At 43.5% G+C, this 27,497-nt stretch overlaps 2 protein-coding genes across 2 annotated transcripts in view; both read right to left on the reverse strand.

Moving 5' to 3' along the window:
- pak1 (p21 protein (Cdc42/Rac)-activated kinase 1) overlaps positions 1 to 18,770 on the reverse strand; it is a 71,872-nt gene extending 53,102 nt beyond the window's left edge. The window contains exons 1-2 of the mRNA XM_078247060.1: positions 18,601 to 18,770; positions 2,351 to 2,421 (exon numbers count right to left, since the gene is read on the reverse strand). The gene's annotated coding sequence lies outside the window, so the exon portion shown is untranslated. The remainder of the gene's footprint in view (positions 1 to 2,350; positions 2,422 to 18,600) is intronic.
- A 5,759-nt stretch (positions 18,771 to 24,529) lies between these two features.
- Positions 24,530 to 27,497, reverse strand: part of capn5a (calpain 5a) — a 34,760-nt gene continuing 31,792 nt past the window's right edge. Inside the window, exon 13 of the mRNA XM_078247061.1 lies at positions 24,530 to 27,363. Coding sequence (XP_078103187.1) covers positions 27,187 to 27,363 — 177 coding nt within the window. The 3' untranslated portion in view covers positions 24,530 to 27,186. The remainder of the gene's footprint in view (positions 27,364 to 27,497) is intronic.

Here is a 27,497-nt window from a genome sequence, read left to right on the forward strand (position 1 = left end):
GCCAAATAATAGAACAGTCTGGTACGTTCAGAAATGACATCACTTTACTGTAATGCAGCCTTTAAAACCAGGAAAAGACACTTATGTCATATTACGATATCCAAAATCTAAGACGATATCTAGTCTCATATCACGATATCGATATAATAACGATATATTACCCAGCCCTAATTTGGCCTCAGAGATATAGAGGAGAATTTAGCAGATGTCAGTTACATTACAATAAACTAATTGGGAAGAAATACAAGGATCCGCTGAAGATTTATTTATTCATGAGGACAATGCACATTTATTAACATCCCTGTAAACGTGCCAGTTTTAGCCAGATGGCTAATCTTTCAACTCTAGTCCTCGTAACCTAGCGTGCATGTCTTTATGGTGGGAGGAAACCCAAGCGAACACGGAGAGAACATGCAAACTCCACACAGAAAGGCACAGCCTGGACCGGGAATCAAACTCTGCTGTGCCTACTTGCTGTGACTGAATAGCTGTAACTCTTTTAACAAGGTTGTAGAGATGCACCAATATATTACCCTGGAAATCCAGAGGTCTGGATTCTGAATTTGAATCTGAATTTGCTCAGCGAGTCGCTCTGGCATTCAGTAATGATGCTCATTAAAGTGATGGTTCGGAGTAATGTCACCCTAGGCTGCTTTGCACCTCGACCTCAAGCCAAACAACCCCCCATAAGCTTTTTCCCCTTGTTATAACGTTGGTCGAGTAAGCGTTATCAGCTGGTTAGCTTAGTGCAGGCGCTAATGGATCCACGTTTGTATCTCGTAAATTACCCCACTAATAATGCCCGGAATGATACCAAACCTCTACAGTAGTACAAATAGTTTCTGTACTTATAAAACGAGGCATTAGAAAGTTTGTAACTACACCAGAAGTATATTTAAATAACACTTGCCTGATGGATACTCCTCTCGGCTGCTGCCCACACAGAGCACAGAGCACAACATCTATTGCCGGAAGAGACTACTGGTAAAGAAGACTCAAGAAGCGAGTGAACAGCAGAAGCAGCAACTGCAGCGTGAGGCGATAGGACAAGATGCCACACAGTTGTATATATCCCGGCTGCAGTTTAAAAGCAATAGATGTTGTGCTCTGTGCGCCGCTACAATGAACGAGTTAGACTCGAATCGTTCTTTTGCAAGAAGGACGTTTTTGCTGTTTTGCCGACCGGATACGGTAAGAGTTTAATCTACCAGTTAGCTCCTCTGGTAGCTAAGAGTCTAATCTACCAGTTAGCTCCTCTGGTAGCTAAGAGTCTAATCTACCAGTTAGCTCCTCTGGTAGCTAAGAGTTTAATCTACCAGTTAGCTCCTCTGGTAGCTAAGAGTTTAATCTACCATGTTAGCTCCTCTGGTAGCTAAGAGTTTAATCTACCAGTTAGCTCCTCTGGTAGCTAAGAGTCTAATCTACCAGTTAGCTCCTCTGGTAGCTAAGAGTCTAATCTACCAGTTAGCTCCTCTGGTAGCTAAGAGTCTAATCTACCAGTTAGCTCCGCTGGTAGCTAAGAGTCTAATCTACCAGTTAGCTCCTCTGGTAGCTAAGAGTCTAATCTACCAGTTAGCTCCTCTGGTAGCTAAGAGTCTAATCTACCAGTTAGCTCTTCTGGTAGCTAAGAGTTTATTCTACCAGTTAGCTCCTCTGGTAGCTAAGAGTTTAATCTACCAGTTAGCTCCTCTGGTAGCTAAGAGTTTATTCTACCAGTTAGCTCCTCTGGTAGCTAAGAGTTTATTCTACCAGTTAGCTCCTCTGGGAGCTAAGAGTTTATTCTACCAGTTAGCTCCTCTGGTAGCTAAGAGTCTATTCTACCAGTTAGCTCCTCTGGTAGCTAAGAGTTTAATCTACCAGTTAGCTCCTCTGGTAGCTAAGAGTTTATTCTACCAGTTAGCTCCTCTGGTAGCTAAGAGTTTATTCTACCAGTTAGCTCCTCTGGTAGCTAAGAGTTTATTCTACCAGTTAGCTCCTCTGGTAGCTAAGAGTTTATTCTACCAGTTAGCTCCTCTGGTAGCTAAGCGTATGGGGCTCTGGATACGTCACTCTGTGTACTGACCTACAGAGCATGCCCAGACGAGTAAACCGAGCTTACCCAGGTTAAGGTGTATACATGCACGAATACCCCCATTACTAAAAAAGGGGCCTAGTTCTTGGCGTTTGAGAAACTGGGGTATTGCCTTAACCCGAATATAAATCGGGTTTTTAAACCCGCATGTAAACGCACTGACTGTGATAATATGGGTCTTTTACTGCCACCGTGCCACTGAGCAAGGCACACAATCGACAGAATCACAACTGCTCCAGAGAGTTGAACTGCTGTCTGTGTTACACCAGCCAAGCTTACCTGTTGTCGTCGTGTGTGTGTGTGTGTCGCTCCTCTCACAGAAAGGCAAAGAGGCAGCTTCAACCTGCAGCCTGCACACAAACAGAGTGACGGCCGTTACTGCACACTGTTCATCACCATGTCACTTTCTTAAAATAAATCACGTCCGGCTCAATATTAACTGGATTATTTTGTGTCAGTATAGCAGAACAAGTGTTGTTATGAACCAAATGAGGCCAGCAAAGTCCAACGTTACTTCCTGGGTTGTTAGCGTTTTATGACCCTTAATAAAATCACATTTTTATAGACCTGCAGTCAGCAGCGTCAAAAGAGAAGGATGCGACGGTGACGGCACTTAAATGTCACTCTGAAACATGGGTGAGAGGATTTACTGAACATGGTGAGAAATGATCGACGCGCTATAACGAACGAACAGAAGAACACGTGTTGGCCACGTTTGTGAAAAGGTGTTAAAATGGAGAAAGTCATTTACTGCATTTCATGTCTTTGGCAGAGAGGTTCCTTCCATCATAAGGCTTAGGCGCAGCACCCGAGCCGTTTTGGACATCAACTAAGCCGATTGAATGTAAAATCAATTAGGGTTTATTTTCATGTATTTTCATGTTTCTTCACTCCTCTGTGACAGTAAACTGAATATCTTTGAATAGAATTGAGGAAGAACAACATTTGAGGACGTCATCTTGGGGAAACACCGATCAACATTTTTCAGACATTTTATAGAACAAACAACTAATCCATTTATTGAAAAAAAAACAATCTGCTGATTATTCAAAAATGAAAATGACTGTAAAATTGTAGTTGGTCCACAGCGCAAGTTTGACTTTTAAGCTTTTTAAATGTTATATATTCCTTATCGGCTCTTGCCAACGTTTTAAGAACAGATATGGTAATAATAATGATCCAACATTTTGTGAATTTTGTATTGATAAACACAACACCCCTAAGGATATAGTAGTATATTGTGTATGCAGGAAAGTGGATTCATTTTGCTTGTGGACAGAGAAAGAAACATTTTGACTTAAGGTTTACATTCTGTACCAAGTTTAGGATCCTACACTTTGGTTTTCCAGGCCCCCAGGAAGGGCATAGCCAGGAACAGAGCGGCCAAACGGTGGAATTACTACTTCCGGCCCATCACGTGCTGCCAACTGGCCCAGAAATACCTCTAGAGTTACATAGTAGAGGGTCTCCCGCGGGACTCCCGTGGGTCACGGTATTCCCGTAGAGCAGTGGTTCTCAAACGTTTTTCAATAATGTACCCCTTTTGAATGGTTTCTTTAAGCCAAGTACCCTCTGACCAGCGCTAATCATTTTTGGTAGAAAAAAAAGGTCTATATAAAGGAGGAACAGTACAGCGCTGTCAGCGATAGGTTTACTAAACAACAGCCTTGGAACTGAAAAAACATTTAAACGCTGATGAGAAAATGAGACAAAAACTGTAAAAAAGACAAAACCTTGGAAAAAGATGGTAGAAAGAAGGAAGGAAGTAAGGCAAGAACAGGTCGAAAATAGTATCAAAAACTTCAAAAACAGTGACATAACTTCGAAAAAAGCGAGAAACTTGTAAAAAGTAGAAGGAAGGAAGGCGAGAATAGGTCCAAAGAAGGCGACACAAATGTCACATTTTTGGTAGGAAAAAAAAAAAAGTACATAAAGAGGAACAATGTTCTGGACAACAGCCTTGTTAACTATTAAACATTTTGCTGCAGGATCCCCCTGCAGTACTCCAAAGTACCCCTAGGGGTACACGTACTCCCATTTGAGAAACACTGTCGTAGAGCATAAAAATCAACGGGAGCGGGACGGAGAAATGTGTGTTTGAGTGTGAGAAGCTCTCCGTTAGGAATTACGTAATGAAATGGCCTAGGCCTGCAGGTAATGCGTGTATAGTGTAGCCTAAATTTCCGAGGCAACCTCAGTGATTTGACCGCGATTAACCAAACGCACACACGCGATATTAACTGGCTCGTTATCCTCCAGACAGCGAAGGACAACGTCTCTTTTTCTTTCTCTCTTTTCCGCCGGGTGGCGCTCGAGCCTGCTCGCGGTGTGAAGCAGACAGAGTCTGATAACTTTAGACAACATAGGGAACGAAACGGGAGCAGGACGGGATTTGGGAGTCTTTCTCTCTGGATTTTGCAGGACAGAATCTGTTTGGGGGGGGGGGCAGTCACGTGATCGCGATATGACGGGAGTATTTTCGTGGGCTCGGGAGCGACAATTGATTCCCATGTCACCCTCTATTACGTAGCGAAAGAGACGTCTGTAAATCTAATCAGTGGATCATTTCTTTTGAGCTGCGAGATGACTCGTTTGGTTATCAGACTTTGATCCATTCGGTCCACTAACATTTGGAAAGTCTAGAAGAGCCACACGATTAAATAAATGAATCCCCATTCATGTTAGCAGAGCGCTAAACCAGAAGTAGCTGGCTTGGCCGGCGGTCTGTAGTGCATTTGCTCTATGGGCAGCACAGTGTGGAAGCAGCACCGATCATTATACATTTTTGGCTCCATGAGGGCTTCATGCGCCACTGGGCAACTCTCGCAGGAAGGAGCGGGGCTCCGCCTCGAACACTGTATCCGGTTCTTATAATACATCTGTGGGTTTTCCCAGTTTAAAGAGGCGTACGCAGTTTTTGCCATTTCTTTGCTTTTTGCTGGCAGGTTTCTCTATAGAGCTCCCCCTACAGCTTCAGAATAGATATTTGGCAGCTCCTATGTTTACTCGTGTCTGACTCCTCGCTCGGTCAGTCTGCCGTTTCCTTTTTCTCTGTTCCTCCGTCAATGCTCTCCTATCTTTCTGCTTCTTTTTTTGCCGGCTCAGCCATGACGATAGTGTGAAAAACTCCATCGCTACCTTGCTAGCCGGTTCCTGAATGGGCGTATGTGTGCAGTGCCGTGAAGCAATTCATTACATCGCGAGACCTGATATCACGCCATACTTCCTGACGCTGAGGCTGCGGCTCACCGCCCAAAAGTTGCAAGGGTGGTTTTTCTGCTCACAGGCGCTAGGGGGGAGCGAGACGACCACCATTCAACTCGAAAAAAGTCCAAACCATTCCAATGACTCCGAAGCTGTTCAGTTAAGGTAAATTAAGCTAAAAAAAAAACTGCATAGTTCCTCTTTAATACTCAGAACGTGACCCCTGACCTCAATCCCATCCAACACTTTTGGGATGAAGTGGAACGGGCACATTAGTGTGGAAAAGGCTCTGTCTCCGTGTTTGTGCCTTTCTTAGCAGATGGGGTCCGCGTGCCATCAGAAAAACAGTCGGCCGTATTCTAAGAGAGGAAGAAGCTGTGTGTCCACAGCGTGTCGGTGTCATCGGGGGCTCAGACGAGGCTGAACAGATGAAGGTTTCAAAGAGAGAGACAGGGAGGACAAACAGAAGGAGGGCAGGAGGTGAGTGACAGTCCTGCAGCTGTCCACACAGTCACACCTTACTGTAAACAAACACACACACACACACACACACACAATACTAACGTAGCTCTAGATTATGGCTCATTAAGGTGTTGCTAAATGTCGCCAGCTGTGTGTAGCTTTAGGTGTGAGTGTTATTTCACTTGTGTTGCTTGTTTCGCACGCAAAACAATCTCCTTCCACATTCTCCAATAGCAGAACTAATCTCCGTTCATATTAACACGTGTGACGACGTCTATCACATGACCATTCTCACACACTGGGCATGTGCATGCCGGTGTAAACAGGAAGCAGATTGTCTGATGTTACTCTGCTGGTTGAAAATCATGGATGTGTAAGTTTAAAATACAGAAAATACTTTGGAAACAGAACAACAACGGTGAAAAGTAAGACCAGGGATTTATTAGCTTGGACTGATGATGAGCTGGAACTGTTACTGAAAGGTCTGTAAGCTACCAAAAGGTCTCCGTTTGCCTCCGTCCAGACTACAAAGGACCCCCGGAGTTTTCAAACTAAAAAACGGGGGGCAGCAGTGTTTCCAAATGTCTCCCTCTTAGGGGCTAGTAAACGCCGGAGTAGTGTGGACGTAAGGTGGACGGGGTAAACCCAGCCTGATCTGCCGGCGATTTGATTTCTCCCTGCAGCTCAGGCTGGAAACCTGTACGTTTATCTATCCTGCTTCTGTTACAAATCTGCAGGGACCAATCACAAACCGGCTTATCCACCTGGCGCGCTATTAGCGGGTTTAACACGATAACGACAGAGATGCGACGGCAAGCAGCTTCTTGTTTACATTCAACATGGCGGCCACCGAAGCGCAGAAACCCGTTGATGCCGCTGTCGCTGCTGATTTAAAACATTTCAACAGAAACTTGCTCTGAAACAATTCCTACAAAAGGATGTGTTTGCCTTCCTAACGACCGGCTTTGGTAAAAGCCTAATTTACCAGCTAGCCCCACTGGTGGCCGAAAGAATGGAGCTCAGCTCAAACCCCGTTGTTATACTCTGATTGGTTGAAGGACTATCCAATTGCGTACAGAGTCATTTGAACTATGCCCATTGATCACGTCTCTTGTGCAGTAGAAAACACAGAGCAGACTCCCCAGACTAATGTTGCTTAAAAGATTGAGCTTGGTCTGGTGATAGCCAGACTAGACGTAAGGCGTAAACGTAGACGTATTTGTTTTAAACCAAAACGTAGCAGTTTAAATGTAGCCTACGAAGAGAAGAAATCTGCAGTTATTGGTCAAAGAAACTGGAGGCATAGCATCGAAATGTGTGCAGTTTCAGTGTCAAGTGCAAGATCAAGACTAAATATTTAGAACAGATGAGGCAGGTTTAGCCCCAAATTAGCTTTGTCTGTTCAAGTCAAGGCTGAAGCATCAACAACCACAACAACATGAAGATCAGCCTGGAAATCCAACATGTTGCTCTTTAAACCGGCTGTTTCTCCCCGACCGGCTGTCTGTCTTTATCTGTGAGGTGAAACACACACATACAATAAGTCACACTACTTGTGCGTGTAATGTACTTGGCAGACAAATTGTGTTTCATGGCTGCAAGCCTAATTATTGCAGCTCTGCATGCCGATATCTGATGAATGCCAACAAGCAGCTGGCGGAGACACACATATAAGATAAGATTCCTTTATGGTTATTTCTCAGCACTCACATGCATTGTAAGAAAATGTGTCCTCTGCATGTAACCCATCCTATACAATAGGAGAAGTTGGTAGACACAGCTTTTTGCCCGTGCCTTGGTCAGGGGAACTGACAGAAGAAAACCTAACATTCATGTTTTTGGTGCTGGAAGGAAACGCACGCAAACACGGGGAGAACATGCAAACACATTAAAGTATGTTGGATTCTTACACTGAAAAGTTTCTACAAAATAGCCTCTGGAAGGAACTTGTTTTGGTGGAACATGTGTACGTTCAAAAGTAGTTTTAGTCGTGCAACAGAAACCTCAGATTGGACAGATAGTCTAGCTAGCTGTCTGGATTTACCCTGCAGAGATCTGAGGAGCAGTTAACCCAACGTGACATCATGACTTCGCATAAACATACACGCCACTTTGAGTTATCCGCGTGTATGTCTACGCCGTATTGAGAATGCCGACATACGTCATGATAGCTTGCTGTCACGTGATGATTTGGGAGGTGTCTGAGCCCGCCCACCATTTTGGGATCCTACGCTATCGGTTGCCAGGGCCACAGTGTAAGAGCGACACAGAGATGGAGCAGGAAAGACAGCTTGAGGAATTAGCATCACGGCGAACGGGTTGGGTTTAGGAAACGTGACACAAGAGACACGATCCCCGCTCTCCTGGGTGAAAGTCCTGTGTTGATTGACCCATCCACCGTCCCGACCAACCTCCCTATGCGGATTTTCGGGCTTTCATACTACTCGCTACGGAGTAAATCGCAAGGTAATGAAAGTCAATGGAGGCCAAACGGCGTTGATAAACACGCTAAAAAGCGATTTCGCGCCAAAATGGCATACATACGCCACTTCTTGAGATCAGTCTGGTTAACAATCGTCCTCATAAATCCACCGGATTTTAAAATTCCAACACAAAGAAGGAAGGTAACGGACATCAGCGAAAAGACATGCGTCCGGCGGAGTTTCCTGTGGCACCGGAGCAATCCCGAAAGCGCACCGTCGTGGCTATACTCTAGTGCATCCCTAATCACTTAATGGTTTATTTCATTGATTTTTGACATGTTAAAATGTAATAAAAACCTGACACAGATTACTGTTACAGATCATTTTTAGGAGGGAGAGTGCACGTAGAGGGCAAACAGACGTGCTTGACTGGCCATGTTTAAAATATGGAGCGTGTGTTGGCGAGGGACGAGGGTGTTGTTCTCGTCTCTCTGTTGAAGCGAGGTGAGAACACAGCATCACACAGCATGAAACATCCCCGTGGGGAAGGGAGAGACTCGTCTGGAAACAAATCTGACAAGATCCTTAAATCTCTGAGAGAAAGAGGCAGAGAGAAAAAAAACTTCTCCGTTTCTGCTGATGCAAGGCGTAAAAGATATTCGTTTTTAAGCCAAAAACGCAGCAGTGTAGATGTAGCTTTAGCACTTTAAAAATGTACTTAAAATACAGTTATTTTCGTTGATTGGTCGTCTTTTGCTCATGCAGAAACGTGGCACCAGCAAGATCTACAGTATAGCTTCCTGCTCCTCACTAGGCCTGCACGAGTCAGAGAAAAATATGAATCACGATTGTTTTGCTTAGAATTGATATCATGATTCTCTGCCACGATTTGTTTCTCACGAAGTGTGATGTTTATCGCACACATGAACCACGACAAAACAAAACAAATTGCCAGTAGCAAACTGATTTTTTTTGGCACCTACAGCACATTGAGCATCCCCACAAGCCTGTAAACACAGAGGCTTCAATGAATAAAGAAATGAAGAACATACTGGCCATTAAAGTACAGTAGGCTACCAAAAATAGTGACATATAACACATTGAACTAAATATGGCCCTGATACAGGCTCTATCTGGACTAAATATGGCCCTGATACAGGCTCTATCTGGACTAAATATGGCCCTGATACAGGCTCTATCTGGACTAAATATGGCCCTGATACAGGCTCTATCTGGACTAAATATGGCCCTGATACAGGCTCTATCTGGACTAAATATGGCCCTGATACAGGCTCTATCTGAACTAAATATGGCCCTGATACAGGCTCTATCTGGACTAAATATGGCCCCTGATACAGGGCTCTATCTGGACTAAATATGGCCCCTGATACGGGCTCTATCTGGACTAAATATGGCCCCTGATACAGGCTCTATCTGGACTAAATATGGCCCTGATACAGGCTCTATCTGGACTAAATATGGCCCCTGATACAGCAGGCTCTATCTGGACTAAATATGGCCCTGATACGGGCTCTATCTGAACTAAATATGGCCCTGATACAGGGCTCTATCTGGACTAAATATGGCCCTGATACAGGCTCTATCTGAACTAAATATGGCCCTGATACAGGCTCTATCTGAACTAAATATGGCCCTGATACAGGCTCTATCTAAACTAAATATGGCCCTGATACAGGCTCTATCTGGACTAAATATGGCCCTGATACAGGCTCTATCTGAACTAAATATGGCCCTGATACAGGCTCTATCTGAACTAAATATGGCCCTGATACAGGCTCTATCTGGACTAAATATGGCCCTGATACAGGCTCTATCTGGACTAAATATGGCCCCGATACAGGCTCTATCTGGATTAAATATGGCCCCGATACAGGCTCTATCTGGACTAAATATGGCCCCTGATACGGGCTCTATCTGGACTAAATATGGCCCCGATACAGGGCTCTATCTGGACTAAATATGGCCCCTGATACAGGCTCTATCTGGACTAAATATGGCCCCGATACGAGGCTCTATCTGGACTAAATATGGCCCCGATACAGGCTCTATCTAGACTAAATATGGCCCTGATACAGGCTCTATCTAGACTAAATATGGCCCCGATACAGGCTCTATCTAGACTAAATATGGCCCCGATACAGGCTCTATCTGGACTAAATATGGCCCCGATACAGGCTCTATCTGGACTAAATATGGCCCCGATACAGGCTCTATCTGGACTAAATATGGCCCTGATACAGGCTCTATCTGAACTAAATATGGCCCTGATACAGGCTCTATCTGAACTAAATATGGCCCCGATACAGGCTCTATCTGGACTAAATATGGCCCCGATACAGCAGGCTCTATCTGGACTAAATATGGCCCCGATACAGCAGGCTCTATCTGAACTAAATATGGCCCTGATACAGGCTCTATCTGGACTAAATATGGCCCCGATACAGCAGGCTCTATCTGGACTAAATATGGCCCCGATACAGCAGGCTCTATCTGGACTAAATATGGCCCTGATACAGCAGGCTCTATCTGGACTAAATATGGCCCTGATACAGGCTCTATCTGGACTAAATATGGCCCCGATACAGGCTCTATCTGGACTAAATATGGCCCCGATACAGGCTCTATCTGGACTAAATATGGCCCTGATACAGGCTCTATCTGGACTAAATATGGCCCCGATACAGGCTCTATCTGGACTAAATATGGCCCCGATACAGGCTCTGTCTGGACTAAATATGGCCCCGATACAGGCTCTATCTGGACTAAATATGGCCCTGATACAGGCTCTATCTGGACTAAATATGGCCCCGATACAGGCTCTATCTGAACTCCTTGAACATGTCTTTACATAATTAAAACATGTATACAACAGAATGATTTCTTAGCACACTCTTTAACTGCTTGCCTTTTTATGTCTTCAGCTGTCCTATCAAAATAAAAGGCCAAAAATGCCCCAAAAAACAAAGAAAATCGAAATCATTTAATAATTAAATCGCGAACAGGGGTGAATCGAGATTGCGATTTTATAACGATTGATCGTGCAGGCCTGCTCCTCACCTTTCAACATTAACAAACTTTACAGTATAGATGAACACATCATATATCTTAAATTAGGGCTGCAGGATTACGGCCAAAAACCACGATTATTTTGATCAATATATTGATCACGATTAATTATCACGATTATTTGTTGATTTTAACCAAAACTAATGTTATTGTCACATAGGCTGATTATAACTGCTTTCACATCCATATTGTGCTACATTCCTCCTTTTGTTGAAGGATACTATGAAGGAGCCATTTCAGCTGTTTGCAAACATGCGCGTTTGCCGTAAAAAAGATACAGGCAACGCAATGTTCTGTTCACGTTAACGCCGCATGTTAAAATCCGGTGCCAATAGGGTGTGTTCCGTGCCGTCGTCCGTCCGAGGGGCCGTCGTCCTTCATTTTGGCAGATTTGAGATGTATAATGGGCGGGGCGGGCACTGCTGGCAGTCAGACTCAAATGACCCTCTGATTGGTGGAGAGCTAACCAGGAAACTAGACTAGAGTCTCTCAAACTCTGACGAACATCTTCTAAACTGACCTTTGTTGATCTGAAATGAAGACGGCTTCAGCGACTGCACGGCCTATTTCTCTCTTCAAAGGTTTTCAGAAACACGTTTCGGTGAACTATTTTAGGACAACATGAGATCGTATTCTGAACGAGACGCCATGACAATCTGGCTTTGAATTTCCGGAGAAACCAGACCCACGTGACGGATTTCGTCCAATCAGCTGCCGGTTTTCATTTTTGGGTGCCCGGTATCTACCGGACGAAATAGCAACGCGGATTACGGTGCCACTTAAATGTCTGCGTTGTGCTCTGATGGTTTTATAAACGATTAATCGTGCAGGCTTACTCCTCACCTTTCAACGGGACTATCTTTACAGTTGGTTGTTCATGGATGAACAGATCATAGATCTTAAATCATTAAGGTTTTGAGTGTCATTTCCACAAAGGCACAAAGCACTACAGAGGAAATATGCCACCTTTATTTTGATTTGAAATAGTTTCCTTCTGCTTTAAATGTGTAAGGAAGAGATAGAAAGTGAGAGAATCCCTCTGGCTTGACTAGCACGGAGAAGAAAATATAAGTCGTTGATGGAAGGAAGTGGATGAGAGTAAAAGAGAGGCTTCCTCTGTTTGACAGTGAGAGAAACGAAGGGGTATTTATAGATAATAGTATTATAGTCGCTTCACTGGTTACGTCAGATAGACTGGAGGAGAGGAGTGAACATGGGATGAAGAGGTGAAGAAGGGGATGAAAAGAGGCCATCGGACATGTGGGTCATAGAAGAAGGAAAGATTGAAGAAGAGGGGTGGGAATGAAAAGGAGGGAGGAAGAGAAGAGTGAAGAGGAGGACAAAGCAAGACGGAAGAGAGCAGGATGAAGAGTAGAAATAGGAATGGTTAAAGAAGCAAGAGAGATGAAGAGGAAGAAGGAAAGGAGAGACAGATGAGGAGGAGGATGGTAAGGAAAGACACACACGGAGACGAGGAAGGAAAGAGAAGAGGACACGAGGAGGATGGCAAAGAGAAAGAGAGAGGGATGAAGAGGAGGAAGGACAAGAAAACAGACTGATCTAAGGAGAAGAGAGTAATCATTTCTGTCTCTCTCTTTGAATATTTGGAAGTGTTGGGCAGTCACTAGCGGCTGTGTGATTTCTGTAAAAATGATATCATGATGTTGGCATTTGAAAACATCATGATAGGTCATTACAGGGTTAGAACTCAGCCGCCTTCCTCCCAACTGACAGAGAAATGAAACGTTCCCGTCGTATACGTCACTGCAGTCGGCCGGGCCAGATCATTCATCACCATCCAGGGCTGCGACTACTCATTATCCCCATTATTGATTCATCTGCTGATTATCTGATGCATAAAACATCAGAATATATGATGTGTTGTCTTTAAGTTGCCAGTAGTAAAGACTCATCTTTTGTTAATAGGGCAGCAACTGTTCAAAGATTTGATAAACTAGAAAGCAGATCACGTTTTAGTTTGAAAACTCCGGGGGGTTGCTTTGTAGTCTGGACGGACACAAAGCGGAGACCTTTGGAAACGAGGACGCACGTTAGTCAGTCTTATCGGTTAGGTCGGCTTACAGACCTTTCGAGAGATTGTTTTTGTCTCAAGCCACACACACACACACACACACACACACACACACACCTTGTCCATGTGTTTGTGTGTTGATCAAACACTGTTACAGGGTCACCGCAGTCATGTGGAGAAAACACACACACTCATGTGTTCATCTCCCAGCAGACACACATTGTCCAACAAAAACAGTATGTAATGATGTGATGTAACACACACACACACACACACACACACACACACTCTGTGGAAGCGAGGCTGCAGGGTGTGATTTCAATACTTCAACACTGAAATATTCAGACACACACACACACACACACACACACACACACAGACACACAGACACACAGACACACACACACACACACACACACACTGCAGGACTGAGGTATAAGAGACAGCCTTCCTCTTTATATGAGACCTACTTTCACTCCCTCTTTTAGAATTGTTTCATCTATCTCACATGTTCACCCGGAGGAGTTTTTGCTGCTTGTGTGTATTTGAAGGTGTGTGCTTGTGATACTGGGAAAGAGCAGATTAAAAGTAAAGGGGAGTGTGTGTGTGTGTGTGTGTGTGTGTGTGTGTAATACATAGACTGTACATAAAGATGGATGACGCCTCTCCATTTCTTCCCACTGTACAAAAGTGGAGCCAAAATATCTCGGATAGGGGCGCTGCCATCTTGTAATTGTGGAGCCAGAGTCTGCGCAGCAGTGACCAGGCGGAGGAGGCGCAGTATCAAAGTCCCGCCCATACACTCGCCCAATCACAGCTGTCCATTATGACGTTTCATCCCGTCTTTACAGCATCAAATAACTAATAAAAACCAAACGTTTCAGAAAACTCAACACTTTGAACAAAAGGCGTGATCCGAACTTATTTTTTTGTCCCATCCGCTAACATGAAGGGGGCGGGGCTTGTGACCTCTGATGCCGCCAGCTTCACGTATACAGGATGCATTAACCCTTGGCGTGGTACTGGGGGGGCGTGGTTGGTCCCAGTAGAGCTCAACAGTGGCTGCCCACTTTTTTTCGGCTCGGTCTCCGGAAGTGTTTTTCCCCATTCAACGGTTTCATTGACGTTTCGAAGATTGCCTATATAAAGAGTTTTAAGTCTGGAACCATGACAACCAGCTACGAGATGAATAGTGAGCAAAAAACGGCAAAAAAGGCAAAAAGGTCCGAGACCGTGTACAGAAACTTTCATAGACTTCAATGGCAGTAGCTCGCTCGCTCTAGCCGTTCGCGGGTACGGTAACCGTTTCTATGCTAACAGCGAGTTGGACCAATCAGAGACGTTGCTGTTACGCTTAGGATTGTGGGTAATGTAGTTTTTCTCCATTAAATCGCGGATAAAACATGTTTTTCTTAAAACACGGTTGATTTCATACAGACTTCTAGCTTCTACAGGAGCAGAAACCTTCGTTTCACAACCACGTAGACATTATGGGATGGTTTAGACATTATGGGATGGTTTAGACCACGTAGCTCGGAGTCAGTCTACCTCCGATGGTTTAGACATTATGGGATGGTTTAGACATTATGGGATGGTTTAGACCACGTAGCTCGGAGTCAGTCTACCTCCGATGGTTTAGACATTATGGGATGGTTTAGACATTATGGGATGGAGAAAATCAATGGGATTTTTACTTCCGGAGTTGGCTGTGGGCGGGACTGTTGAGGTCTATAAGTGCGTGGTTCTCCACCATATGGTCTCTCTTTAAATTTCAATCCCCTCGCCAGGTCTGATCATCGTAATTACACCAACAGTATTAGGACTATCTTTGTGATTCTAAACCATAATATTAACAGCTTAGAGATGCGCCATCGCTGCTCCTTTCATCTGCCTTCACATCAATGAAGAGGATAAAATGCATAAAGAAATCAATCCAGGTTCACAGCTTTCATCTGGATTCAGATGTTTTCACGGAGGGAGAGGAGAGAGCATGTCCTTTTGGGCTTTCGGGGGGTTCGTCTAGACGCCGTGCTCCGCAGTTCATGCAGCCTTGCAGGCAGACAGACGTTCCATTATTCAGCTGCTGGCAGGCTTCTGGCTGCTCCGCAGCAAATATCACTATTTCTGTTGGTACTGTGAGTGAGTAAGTGTCTACACTGCAATGAAAAATATCCATCTTACCAAGTAATTAACGCTCCTGTTGTTCTCGGGTCAAATTTGACCCATTTTCCAAAGTTTCTATATCAGGAATTTGAACATATTGTCGAAGAAAAACAACGTGGATGGTTCCATACAACGCTCTTCACAAGTTAAATAAATGATCAGTTCACTACTTTCACTAAATGTGGGTGTTTAAGTCAGTTTTATAGCATTTAAGAAAACAATTGTTAAAAGAATGTTGAAAAAAATGACAAAAAAGCTTAAAAAATTGCAAATAAACAACAAAAAAGTCGGAGGGGGAAAGCGACAAAAACATCGTAAAAAGTGACAAAAACGTTGTAAAAGAAAATTGTCGAAAAAGACGACCAAAAACTAAACGTTGCACAGTCGACGGGAAGACGACACGAGGGTTAAGTTCATTAAGGATTGTAGAAATCTGCCGGTGAAGAGATGCGTTTGATATCTGCAGCTAATTATTTTATCTGATCATTTCAAAGTAAACTGAAGTAGTCTAGCGTAGCCCCGTCTTTACAGCATCAAATAACTAATAAAAACCAAACGTTTCAGAAAACTGAACACTTGAACAAACGGCGTGATCCGAACTTATTTTTTTGTCCCATCCACTAACATGAAGGGGGCGGGGCTTGTGACCTCTGATGCCGCCAGCTTCACGTATACAGGATGCATTAACCCAAAGTAGTCTAGCGTAGCGTCTTCCTCCATCTCCTGAGGGGCTGCCAGGCTCTGCTCCCTCTTCACCTCAACGCTGCTGACTCGACACCAATAAAGGGAATAGTTTGACATTTTGGGAAATCCACTTATTCACTCTCTTGCCAAGAGTTTGATGCAACTCATGTCTGTACTGTATGAACAGGAAGCTACAGTTTGGGGTGGTCCCGGTACGGACCAAAATACAGAGAGTGGTAGCTGGAGAGATGCCAGTTCACCTCCTGGGCACAACCAGGGTGCCCTTGAGCAAGGCACAGAACCACCCCCAACTGCTCAGGGCACTCCTCCAAAGAGCAGCCCCCTCATTTTGACATCTCTCCATTAGTGTGTATAAGTCCTGAGCATGTGTGTAATCCAGGCCTGTTTAATGTGTGTGCAACTGTACTAACTAAAATAGTGAATTCCCCCTTTGTGGGATATATAAAAGGCATGTCTTCTTCTTCTAACCAGTTAGCTTAGCTTAGCACAGAGACAAACGCACATACACATGCACGTACACGTGCACGTACACACACACACACACACACACACACCTTTCTCCTGAAGTAGCCAAGCCCAAAGCCACAGGAGCCAGATGGGTCATTAACCCCTCCCGGCCTTCCTCGCTCTCCTTCATGCTCTCGAGGTGTCAAAGAGACAACTGGGTGGCCTCATGCTTCACGTGGGGCCACCGAACGCTGCTTTAGCCACGCCCAGGTCTCCATGGCAACTGCTGCAGCCTTATTTTAGGTCATTATACTGTATATAATGTATTATATTGTAATATATAGCAGGACTGAATAGTAAATATCCATTAAGGGAATTCAGTATACAATGTAATATTAACTGTGCAACTAAAAAAAAAGGGTTGGGTAATAAACGACACATGCGGGATGCAATCCAGGCTCTCCTGGGTGAAAGTCGTGTTTTACCAATCCACCGTCCCAACCAACCTCCGTGGCCCTCCGTCCTTTCATACTACTCGCTGCGGCGATAATTCACACGTAACGTAGGTCAATGGAGGCCAAACGGCGTTGATAAACACGCTAAAAAGCGATTATGTGTCTTGATAACACACCAAAATGGCATACGACTTGGCGTGTCATACATACGCCACTTAGTGAGATCAGTCTGTACGTAGTAAGTAGATTAAACATTTAAACAATATTAAACCCTGATGACATTTGTCAGTGTTGTCTCGTCCTGGTTTTACAGGCTGCATTACAGTAAAGTGATGTCATTTTCTGAACTTAACCAGACTGTTCTAGCTGTTACTCACTTAGTCATTATATCCACATTACTGGTGATTATTTATCACAAATCTCATTGTGTAAATATTTTGAGAAAGCACCAATTGTTAACCCCACAATATTGATATCGAGGTATTGGGTCAAAAATATGGTGATATTTGATTTTTCTCCATATGGCCCAGCCCTACTTATAATGTTTTACACCAGAAACAAACTTAAAATCAGTTTTCAGAGCTCTGAAGGCTGTAGTGACAGCAGTGTTTCTGTCTAGTCTCGGGCTAACGTACAGCAGAAAGTCATGGACCTCTCATGAATCGTGTCCTTAGTTTGAGGTACATTACAGAGATGGAAAAGTTAAAAAATAAATAAATAAAAAGCAATTACAGTGCAGAAGAGGAAAGAAGCCAAGAAAAGGCTTATTCAGAGTCCTCCCCTTGTACAAAAGAGGAGAGAGAAAAACTAAAACATGAACATGCCTCTTCTAAAAAGAAAGAGAAGCAACACAACGAACAAGTAGCCTATACATAACACATAACACACACATATACATATATATATATATATATATATATGTATATATATAAATAAATATAAATAAAGCAAGAAAGTTATATAATAATTAAATAAACTTCAAATCGGACTGTTTTCAGAGATCTGAAGGCTGCAGTGAGTGAGAGCAGTGGATCTGTCTACTCTCTGAATTACAGCAGAAAGGCATGGACTTTCTCATGAAAAATGTCCTTTGGAGGTACATTTCAGAGATGGAAAAGTATCCATTTATCTATTCACTCAGACAGTCACCCATTCATTCTGTCGACCATTTGATACTCGCCCTGCAGTGTTATCAGCTGGCCAGCAGAAACTCCCATGTTATCACAGCCTGCTGGTAAACTGGGAGGAAACCGGTGTAATAAAAAAATAATCACACCATCCACCATCCGACTGTAATAACCTCGTCGTGGCTGACTTAAAGCGCGTGCTGTGCGGGCTGAAGGGCCTGCGGGGTCCGGGGCGATGATATATATAGATGCAAATAAAGAATAAGAGAGTAACAGTGAGGTCCCAGCCTACAGTAACCATTAACCCTTTACCTATTCACAGGCAAATGAGCCCCCAATTCACAACCGCACCATGCCTGGCTGAGAGAATGGAGATGATCGGCTACATCTGGGGTTTAGAAATAAAGTCGAAATGCTCACTCACCACTTGTCTGGTTGCAAATGTAAATCCCAGAATGTGGAGTGACAATTTCCGACACCGGGACACACCGTGTCATGTATTCGGCAAACTCTTCTCTCCTCTCGGCTGAGCTCCGCTCCGACCTGTCGCCCTGCTGGCTGGTTTTTTAACAGTAAACTTGCCGATCCCAGGCTATTGTTAGCAAGGCACAGAGAATCCTGCTGCACAGAAACACCCGCCCCCTTACACGCAGCTCAGGACACGCCATTGGTCAATATTAGACTCACCCGCCGCCGATTGGCTGGTGCGCTCAAAGTCCGGGGCGGGTCGCAGCTACTCAGAAGAGAGCAAGCGGTGGTGCGTTCATTGTCGCTGAGGAAAAGTCCGTCATTCTAGCTTCCTCTATACCTTGGTTAAAGGCGATGCATTCAGGTGTAAGACTGCCTGTGGACCAAAAACTAGAAAGAAGTAGGAATTTATAAAGAGTATATTTCATCGAGAGCAATTAAATGATACTTTTTTAAGACACACATGAGGGTAAGATAGGCTACTAAAAAACAAACTTTTGAGGTGTAAACACAATTATTACCACATTTAATCAGCACATAATGCTAATAACAATGGCATCAACATCAAACACATCAAATGTGAGATGAAACTGGAACTATATGCTGCTTTGTCTCACTGCAGTAAACTAAAAACACGTCTCTGGCTGAGAAAAGTCAAAACCACAAATATGCTTAATATAACTACGTGCAAACAGGGCTTGTGTTCAGGCTTTGTGTAGGCCTATAGCTATTTTTGTGCCGTGACTAAGACACTGTCACAGGGGCGGCGAGCAATTGGGGGGGCTTCTGAGGCTCCAGCCCCGAAATGTATACTCAAAAGCCCCAAATCTTTTAGGGTTTTATAATAACTTCAACTTTGTGTAATTATTCCATCAGTCTCTCTGACTGGACCGGCAAACCAATGGAGCAAAGTTCAATTCCTGAAGAAAATATCACCATTAATTCTCTTAATTAATAGACATTTAAAGAAATGGACAATGTGACGCCGTAGACGTCCACTGACACCAGTGAAGGACATTAGAAGCACTTTACCGGTGAGCGCTGAGCGTTACTGAGCAGCCTCCAACTGAGAGAGAGACGACGTAGATGTGACGTGAGCAACCTGTCTGAAAGTTGGAAGTCTTCTGGTAGCTGTGCCAAGAGAAATCTCAATCATTCCCAATCTAGCAGAGACGGAGAGCGTAGGTATACGTAAGGAGATAACATAGACACAGGCTAATTATTGATCACTACAATGATAGTTAACATTAGTCATTACACTTAAACAGCTAATGGAAGTCCAAACTGCCTGAGAGCTTCTCCTGTACTATACGGTAACTCCTCTACTATGAGACAGTAAGTCGCGTGGTTATGACACAATCGTTAGCCTGTTGTTATAAAAACATCTGCTACGGAGCCATAACGTGAGGTACAAGGTAATGGAGCCTTTTATACGTTGTCGTGTTTCTTTAGAAATAAACAACGGACAAATAGAGTCTTTAAACGCTTCAGATGTGAAGTTATTGGCTGTCAAAGTGACGCCAAAATGAATGAGAGTCAATGGGATGCTAACGGGAGGTGATGGCTTGGTAGCATCAAAATGGCGCCATAGGAGGTTCGCTTTGTGGAGGCTGGCTTACCTCCTTCATTCCCACACCGATGGCTCAGCATAGAGAGACATTCAGGGTTCAGAGTCTTGCCCAAGGACACTTCAGCATGGGACTGCAGGGCCAGGGATCGACCCGCCTATCTTCTGATTGTTGATCGACCACTTCACCACCTGAGCCACAGCTGCAGCCCGTCTGCTACCTCTGCTCTGCAACTCATAAATAACAACATTGTGACTTGGCTCCATCCCATTTAACTTTAAAAAACAGAAATAATATTTTAAATCAAACGTAACCTGGATATAACCATACTGAGTCATGCATTGTTTTCCTCACAGCACACTGTGTGTGATGTTTCTTATACAGGTACGGTCCTAAATGAGGAGAGTATGTAGACAGAGACATCTAGTGTTGAGAGTGAAGAACTCCATGAACTCTTCATTAAAGGCCGAGCTGCCTCAGTTTTCTGAAATGTTGAGTTTAAATATGAAAATTAGGCTTTATCTTATTCAAATGTGCATAGATTCCTAGAATCATACAACATATATACATGTTAAAGAAGGCACGTTATGGAAGCAAAATAGCCTAAAACCTAAACATTAGGTTTTTGCCTGTTTTGAAGCTCCCACGTACTGTCTAACATGCAAAAAATATATAAAGTTTAATAGTAGGCAACGTTTGGGTACTAGACCGTCTTCAGGCAAATGGTGTTACATCCTGAGAAGCCATCTGTTGTAGGAGGGGACTTTGTTTGTGTACCAATCAACAACTTCCACATGAAATCAGGCATAAATACATAACATTCATTCACATATCCATTACTATAGATAGAGCTTAACCTTCAATACTACCCCTCTATATTACCCATAATAACTTATATGATACCAGAGCAATCTATAGTAGATGGATGTCCATTTCTGTCAAATTAATGCACACAAAAAATGATATATAGCAGTCATAGACAGACATATTTCCAAATCCTGCTGGTACCTTATCCGTTACAGTGTTTTCCGATCGCTATGACAAACAACTTTCCTAAACTCTTAACACAGTTAGCGCAACATCCGTCTGTGTAGGCTATACAATTAACACATTTCTTGTTGCTTTGACACAAAATACATACAGTTAACACACATTTAAGATGCTTGAACTTCTTCAACCAAGCTCAACCAAGACCAAAACAATGGATCTTTACTGACCAGTTTGCAAATGCTTTCACACTGTATGTCAGACCAGATAACACCATGTTCTAAACCAACGTATAGGCTAAAGTCAAAGTGAACAGCTGATCATATTGTAAACTGAAACACAAAAATATATCTCCTGGATTTTGTTCCATTGCTACAGAGAAACAGCTGATTGAAGCTATGCAAATAGATCGATCACAGCTGATTGACATCTAGGAAACATACTCAGGTGTCGAGGTTCTTTCAATCGCATGACCGTATGTTCGCAACGCATTTCTCAATACTTGGGTCACTTTTTCAAAACTCTTCACACAGTGAGCACAACAGAAGTATATGTGGGCTAAACTGCGGATCATTCATCATTGCTTTGGCACAAAATGCATTCAATGACTGCATCTTTCACGACATTCATTCTTTTCTCACTTCAACACAACAGCCGCCAAAACTCTATGTACCTACAGGCCAATGTAGCACATGCTAACATACTGTTTTCAAAACTGTTAAACGTAAGTTCAAAATAACAATAAAAAGCTGAATAAGACAGAAAATGAAGTTGCATATTAAACTGGGCCTACACTAACATGTAGGGCGGCCTAAAGCCTTCATACCTTTGTTTGCACAGGCTATTAAAATAACCTACTAATTGTTTGCATGCTTTTATAAATCAGGTTTTAATGTTAAACATACATGTGGCACAGTGAATCCTTAAAATGAACTGTATCTATGCATGGCCTTAGTGACTACCTTGCCTATTGGCCATTTTTCCTATTATCAGTGGGGATTTATATTAAATAATAATATGTTGGATTTATGTTAAGACTTTAATAATTTGGAGGCCCCCCTGCATTGACTCTGAGGACCCCCTAGGGGTCCCAGACCCCCTGTTGAAGACCCCTGCATCAATAGATACATAGAGGAAGACATATCACCATAAACACAACAAGAGTCGTCAATAACTTCATACTTTTCATGACTGTGTTTTCTGTTCTTTCCTTTTCTAAAAAGTACAAACAGGGGTTCTCACACCCAAATGTATCAGCTTGTTCCTTTAATTCAGGTTTTAAGCACAGGGGAATCAAATGCACGGACATCTCAGCCCAAAATGTCAACTTGTAATTTGGTTCATGACCGAACACGCAACTAATGACTTTCCCATCATCCTCGGCTGTTCTTTGTGTTTGGGGCTTAAGATGGTGAACATGGTAAAGATCATACCTGCTGAAAATATCAGCAGGTTAGCATTGTCATTCTTACAATGTTAGCATTTAGCTGTGCCAGAGTACAGCGTCACATGGCTGAAGACTCTCTATCTGGTCTATTGCTCAACACACGCTCTCTATGCGTGACACAAACCTAAAGCTCCAGGTTGCTGTTGATTTATTGATGTATTAATTAAGCACAGCAAAAAAACACGGGTCAGACTACACACACACCTGTCAGCAAACCAGAATAGGAACATTCTCAGTGGCCATGGTGTAACAGAATGTACCTTGTTTCTGGACTTATTCAACCTTAACTCCTAACTATCCATTAGATCAACCCTCCCTGTGCAGTAAGTTAAGATAACACTTTGAAAATGTTCAGGTCAAAAAGGTTAGGCACATATTGCGAAGCTTTTAGACACATCCAATGGATATAGATGACTTGATAAAGCCTTATGATTCAAAGTTTCCTATGATGAGATAAAGAAGTCGTTAAAACCACAATTTATAAGCTGCTGATGAGGGCTGGCGTAGAGTTTGAGGTGAGTGGTGTCAGTGTTTGTCAACACTCACAAGAAGACCTCAGAGCAGAATGGCTGCAGCCGCAGAGCTCTCCTTCCTGCTGTTTGCTCTCATCAACATTCATGCAGAAGAACTTATCATCCGAGAGGAAGGGGACATTTACGTCATCAAGCTCCCCAACAACGCCAACTCCTGCCTGATCTCCAGATCTGTTGGTGAGGAGAAGCCCGTCCTGTGGAACACCTCTGACCTCGGGTCCAAGAACTCCACAGTACCTGAAGACTTGTAACGACGTCTTGTCACCTTTTTGCATCATCTTCAACCTGACCCATTCAGACTCCGGCCTGTACGAAGAGAAGTGTTGGACTGAGGGCAACGTGACACATGAGAAAAGCATTAGTATTGCTGTTTTTAGTACAAAAGATGCAAGAAAACATATTGCAGCAGGACTTGGAGAAACAGTGGACCTGCCATGTAAAGGAGCGGCTGACAATCTGGATATCCAGTGGATCAAACTTAGTGACAAGCAATAAACATGGACCAGAGTTTTTGGAGACAATACGACATCAGTGATGGACGATTTTAGAGGAAGATACCAAGTGGTGACAAACACATCAGCTCTTCGTTTATTTAACCTCACAGCAACAGACTTTACAAACTACACCTGTCTGGTGATGAACCAACAGCAGTGTGTTAGCAGTCACACTGTAGAGTTGAACCTACGATCAGAGATGATCTACCACTCAGTGGAAGAGACGGCTGTGTTGCCGTGCACCGTCACTGATTCCACTGATGAACGGCCCCCACGTTGGTTTAAAGGAATCTCCAACATTGACCCAGGACAACAAAACCAGACTGTTCCTTCAGTGGACCAAAACTACTCGCTGGTGTTCTCATTTCGAACATAAAATCACTCAGGTGTGTACTACTGTAAAGCCTCTATGAGAGAGCAAACGTATCATCTGTTTGGTGTGCCCCAAATTTGGCCCCACATGCTGTAGAGCTCTTCTCAGAAGGAGAAGAAGTCACCCTCAGATGCAGAGATTGGGAAGAGGATAAGTGGGGCCTTTGGTGCATCAAGTCGCACTGAACAGAGGGAAGAATCTTTAGTGTAACGACTAATCCGAGCATGAGCAGAGTGAGCTGGTCTAATAGGAGCCTGGTTATCTCTAATGTCTCACTGGAAGACACAGGGGAGTACTGGTGTGCAGTTATTGATCCATATGATTATCAGTGTGTGTCAACCAGCAGAACTGTGTTAGTGGACATGGAGCCCTTTGTGCTCAGTGTTCTGCTGCTGATGCTCTGTGCTGCTGTAGTCGCTGTGAACCAGAGGACCAGGAGAGGAGAGCAGCTTTTAGCTCAGAGAGAGACTTAATATGCATATGTTCATTTCATCATTGGCTTTAATACAGTGTGTTATACACTTGATGTTAAAACAATGGATGTTAGACATTCATGCAAATAAAACATTTGAACATGAACACAAAAAACAGAGAAAGATAGAGAGAGAGATTACAAAAACAACAAAAAACTACATAAACTGTATGTGATTATTAATATTAAATGAAGTAAAAAGTACAGTAGGGGAATTACACGATGGGTAAGAAGACATAAATACCAAAAGTTATGAATACCAAATGATAATTATATTAGAAAATACTGAAAAATATTAGTTTTGAAGGTTAGAAGTCAACCTTTGATCGTGACAGGGTGCAGACGTTCCCTTATCTTCTGTATTAGTTTGTTTTGTATGTATATATTATATTATATCGTGTATATATTTAGTTTGTTTGGCTTTTCTTGATGTTGTTGTGGATCTGTGTGATTATAGGAGTCGCTGCATCAGGCTGCACCCTGACCCACAAGAGGGTTATGTTATGTGATCATGTTTCTAATATTTTCGTTGGTAATTAACCCTTCAACATTAGTCACCTAAGCTGTTTCAAAAAAACATTGTTTACCTTTACCATGTTATCTTGTGTTACTGTTCTGATGTTTTATTTTAAATCAAATGATTATGTGATTTGTTTGTATTAACGTAGAGGAATTTGAATGCATCATTTGATGTATCTTGCAGTGTTACATACGTGTTATTATACCTCGGTCTACATCAGTTGTCTGTTTAATAAAGGTCATAATTAAACAATAACATATGGAACCCCGTCTTTATTGTTTTCATTTTGATTTCTGATTTTAATTATTATAAGCAACATATGTCTCGGTATGTAAAAAGGTTTCTTATGTTGACTTTAAGTAAGTAAAGTTTATTTCTAGACTAATTTAAACAAAAAGCACTAAGGTGCTGTATAAAAGAACATTGAAATGTAAAAATTAAATATATATAAAAGTAGAGTAAGTAAGAGATCTATCTTTATTTTACTGATATAAACTTAATTCATTTAAAAGTGTCCACTCACACCACTGGGTCTCACTTAATGTCCCGCCCACAGCTCTATCTGGTTGGCTAGATGTTATACGAGTAATAGCCAATCGACGCTCAGCGACCTCTCAGGCTCCGCTATAGTTGGTCTCGCTCCGGGGGGGGAAATGAATACCGGTAATGCAACAAGGACGAAGCACGTAAACTGCTGTTAGTTTATTCAGACTGGAACGGATCGCAAATGGATCCGAATGAAGAAACGTAAAAAGAATAGTGAGGGTAACAGATGAAGGCAGCAACGTAATCAAAGCCCTGGAACCATACAGGAGACTTTCTGGTCTCCATCACCTAATTAATACCATCCTTCACCACGGGCTGCATGCTGACGCGCTGGCCGACAACAGGGGGGAGACACGATGTAGCCCAGTTTACCTCACACTCAAGTCAGTGCAGGACCTCCACCCAGAGCTACGGGAGAAGCTGGAGAGGCAGAGCTTGCTCCCCACCGAATAAGGCTAATGAAGTAATGATTAAAAAAACACAAATGCTGTCAAGAGGATACAAAACCAACGTGACCAACATAACCCCAATCACGCAAAGAAGAAGAAGAAGAAGAAGATGTTGGCCAATCACAAGCCTGCAAAACAGCTTTTACCGGAAGGCTACCTGGCTGCAATTGCGCATCAATCAATCCGTACCACATTCTGGAGCCTCTGTCCCTCTAGTCTGTATCCACAACGGTCCACTTCTGGGATTGCTTCGTAGCCGTCGGAAATTCCGCTGGATGTCCGTCCCCTTCCTCTTTCTTTGTGTTGGGGTTCTAACCTCCGGCTGATTTCTGAGGACTATGGTTAACTGCTCCTCAGATCTCTGCAGGGTAAATCCAGACAGCTAGCTAGACTATCTGTCCAATCTGAGTTTTCTGTTGCACAACTAAAACTACTTTTGAACGTACACACGTTCCACCAAAACAAGCTCCTTCCTGAGGCTATTTTGCAGCGGCTCCGTGCGGAGCTTAGCCCCGCCCGAGACGATTGTGATTGGTTTAAAGAAAGGTCAATAAACCAGAGCGTGTTTTTTCCCATCCCAGAAAGCTGTGTGGACTATCCAGACCCTCCTCCGCAGCGCTGTGGAGGAAGGTCTGGCAAAGCGACACTGCTGTCCCTCAGAACTGTGGAAGCGTTAAGTTACACGTGATAACAGATCTGCTCTCTGCGCACCGCAAGAGCAGCGCAGGTATTCGTCATCAAGGGTGGCAAGGAAGCTATTTCCCGTTGCTAGGCAACAGCATGCGGTTATCTCAGTGGTTTCACTTCGGAAAGGTCAGCGGCAACTACGTCAAAGTTGAAATAATTTGAACTTTGAGTGCAGCGCAAAGCGGAAAATCCGGGCGGTGCGCGACGCCAGGGGTAGCGCAGCGCCTAGTTGGTCTGGGCGCCCCGATAGCGACGCTAAAACGATACTTAAAAAAGGAAAAGCCCAAAACAGCAGTTGGCGACATGAAAGAACGGCGTGTTTATTGGAAAGGCCACATGTACTTAAAACGTAATCACAACATTAAGAGAGTCAGTCGCTGTGGAAAAGAAGAAGCACTGAGCAGCAGGAAGGGGGTCAACTTCATTTGGTAAACTTTTAGCTGACTGGACGGTTTCGTGGTGCGTCTCAGATGTTGGTGAGCACCGTGCTGGTCACCATGACAACAGTGATGGTTCCGGGCAGGTCGTTGTCGCGGCGGTCGCCCTTGTCCCTCAGGTGGAGCGTCTGCTGGAAGTCGCCTTGCTGGGCCGGCAGCGTCACCTGACCCAGGAAGGAGTCCATCAACACGTTGTGGTTGTAGAGCTGAGAGACAACAAACACACACACACACACACACACACACACACACACACACACACACACACACACACAAATGTCACCAAGTACACTTTGCTCGATGGTGTTTTAAGCCCCCAGCGTCGACTTCAAGGCACCTT

The sequence above is a fragment of the Sander vitreus genome, chromosome 3 (genome assembly GCF_031162955.1).
Source record: "Sander vitreus isolate 19-12246 chromosome 3, sanVit1, whole genome shotgun sequence".
Classification (NCBI taxonomy): domain Eukaryota; kingdom Metazoa; phylum Chordata; class Actinopteri; order Perciformes; family Percidae; genus Sander; species Sander vitreus.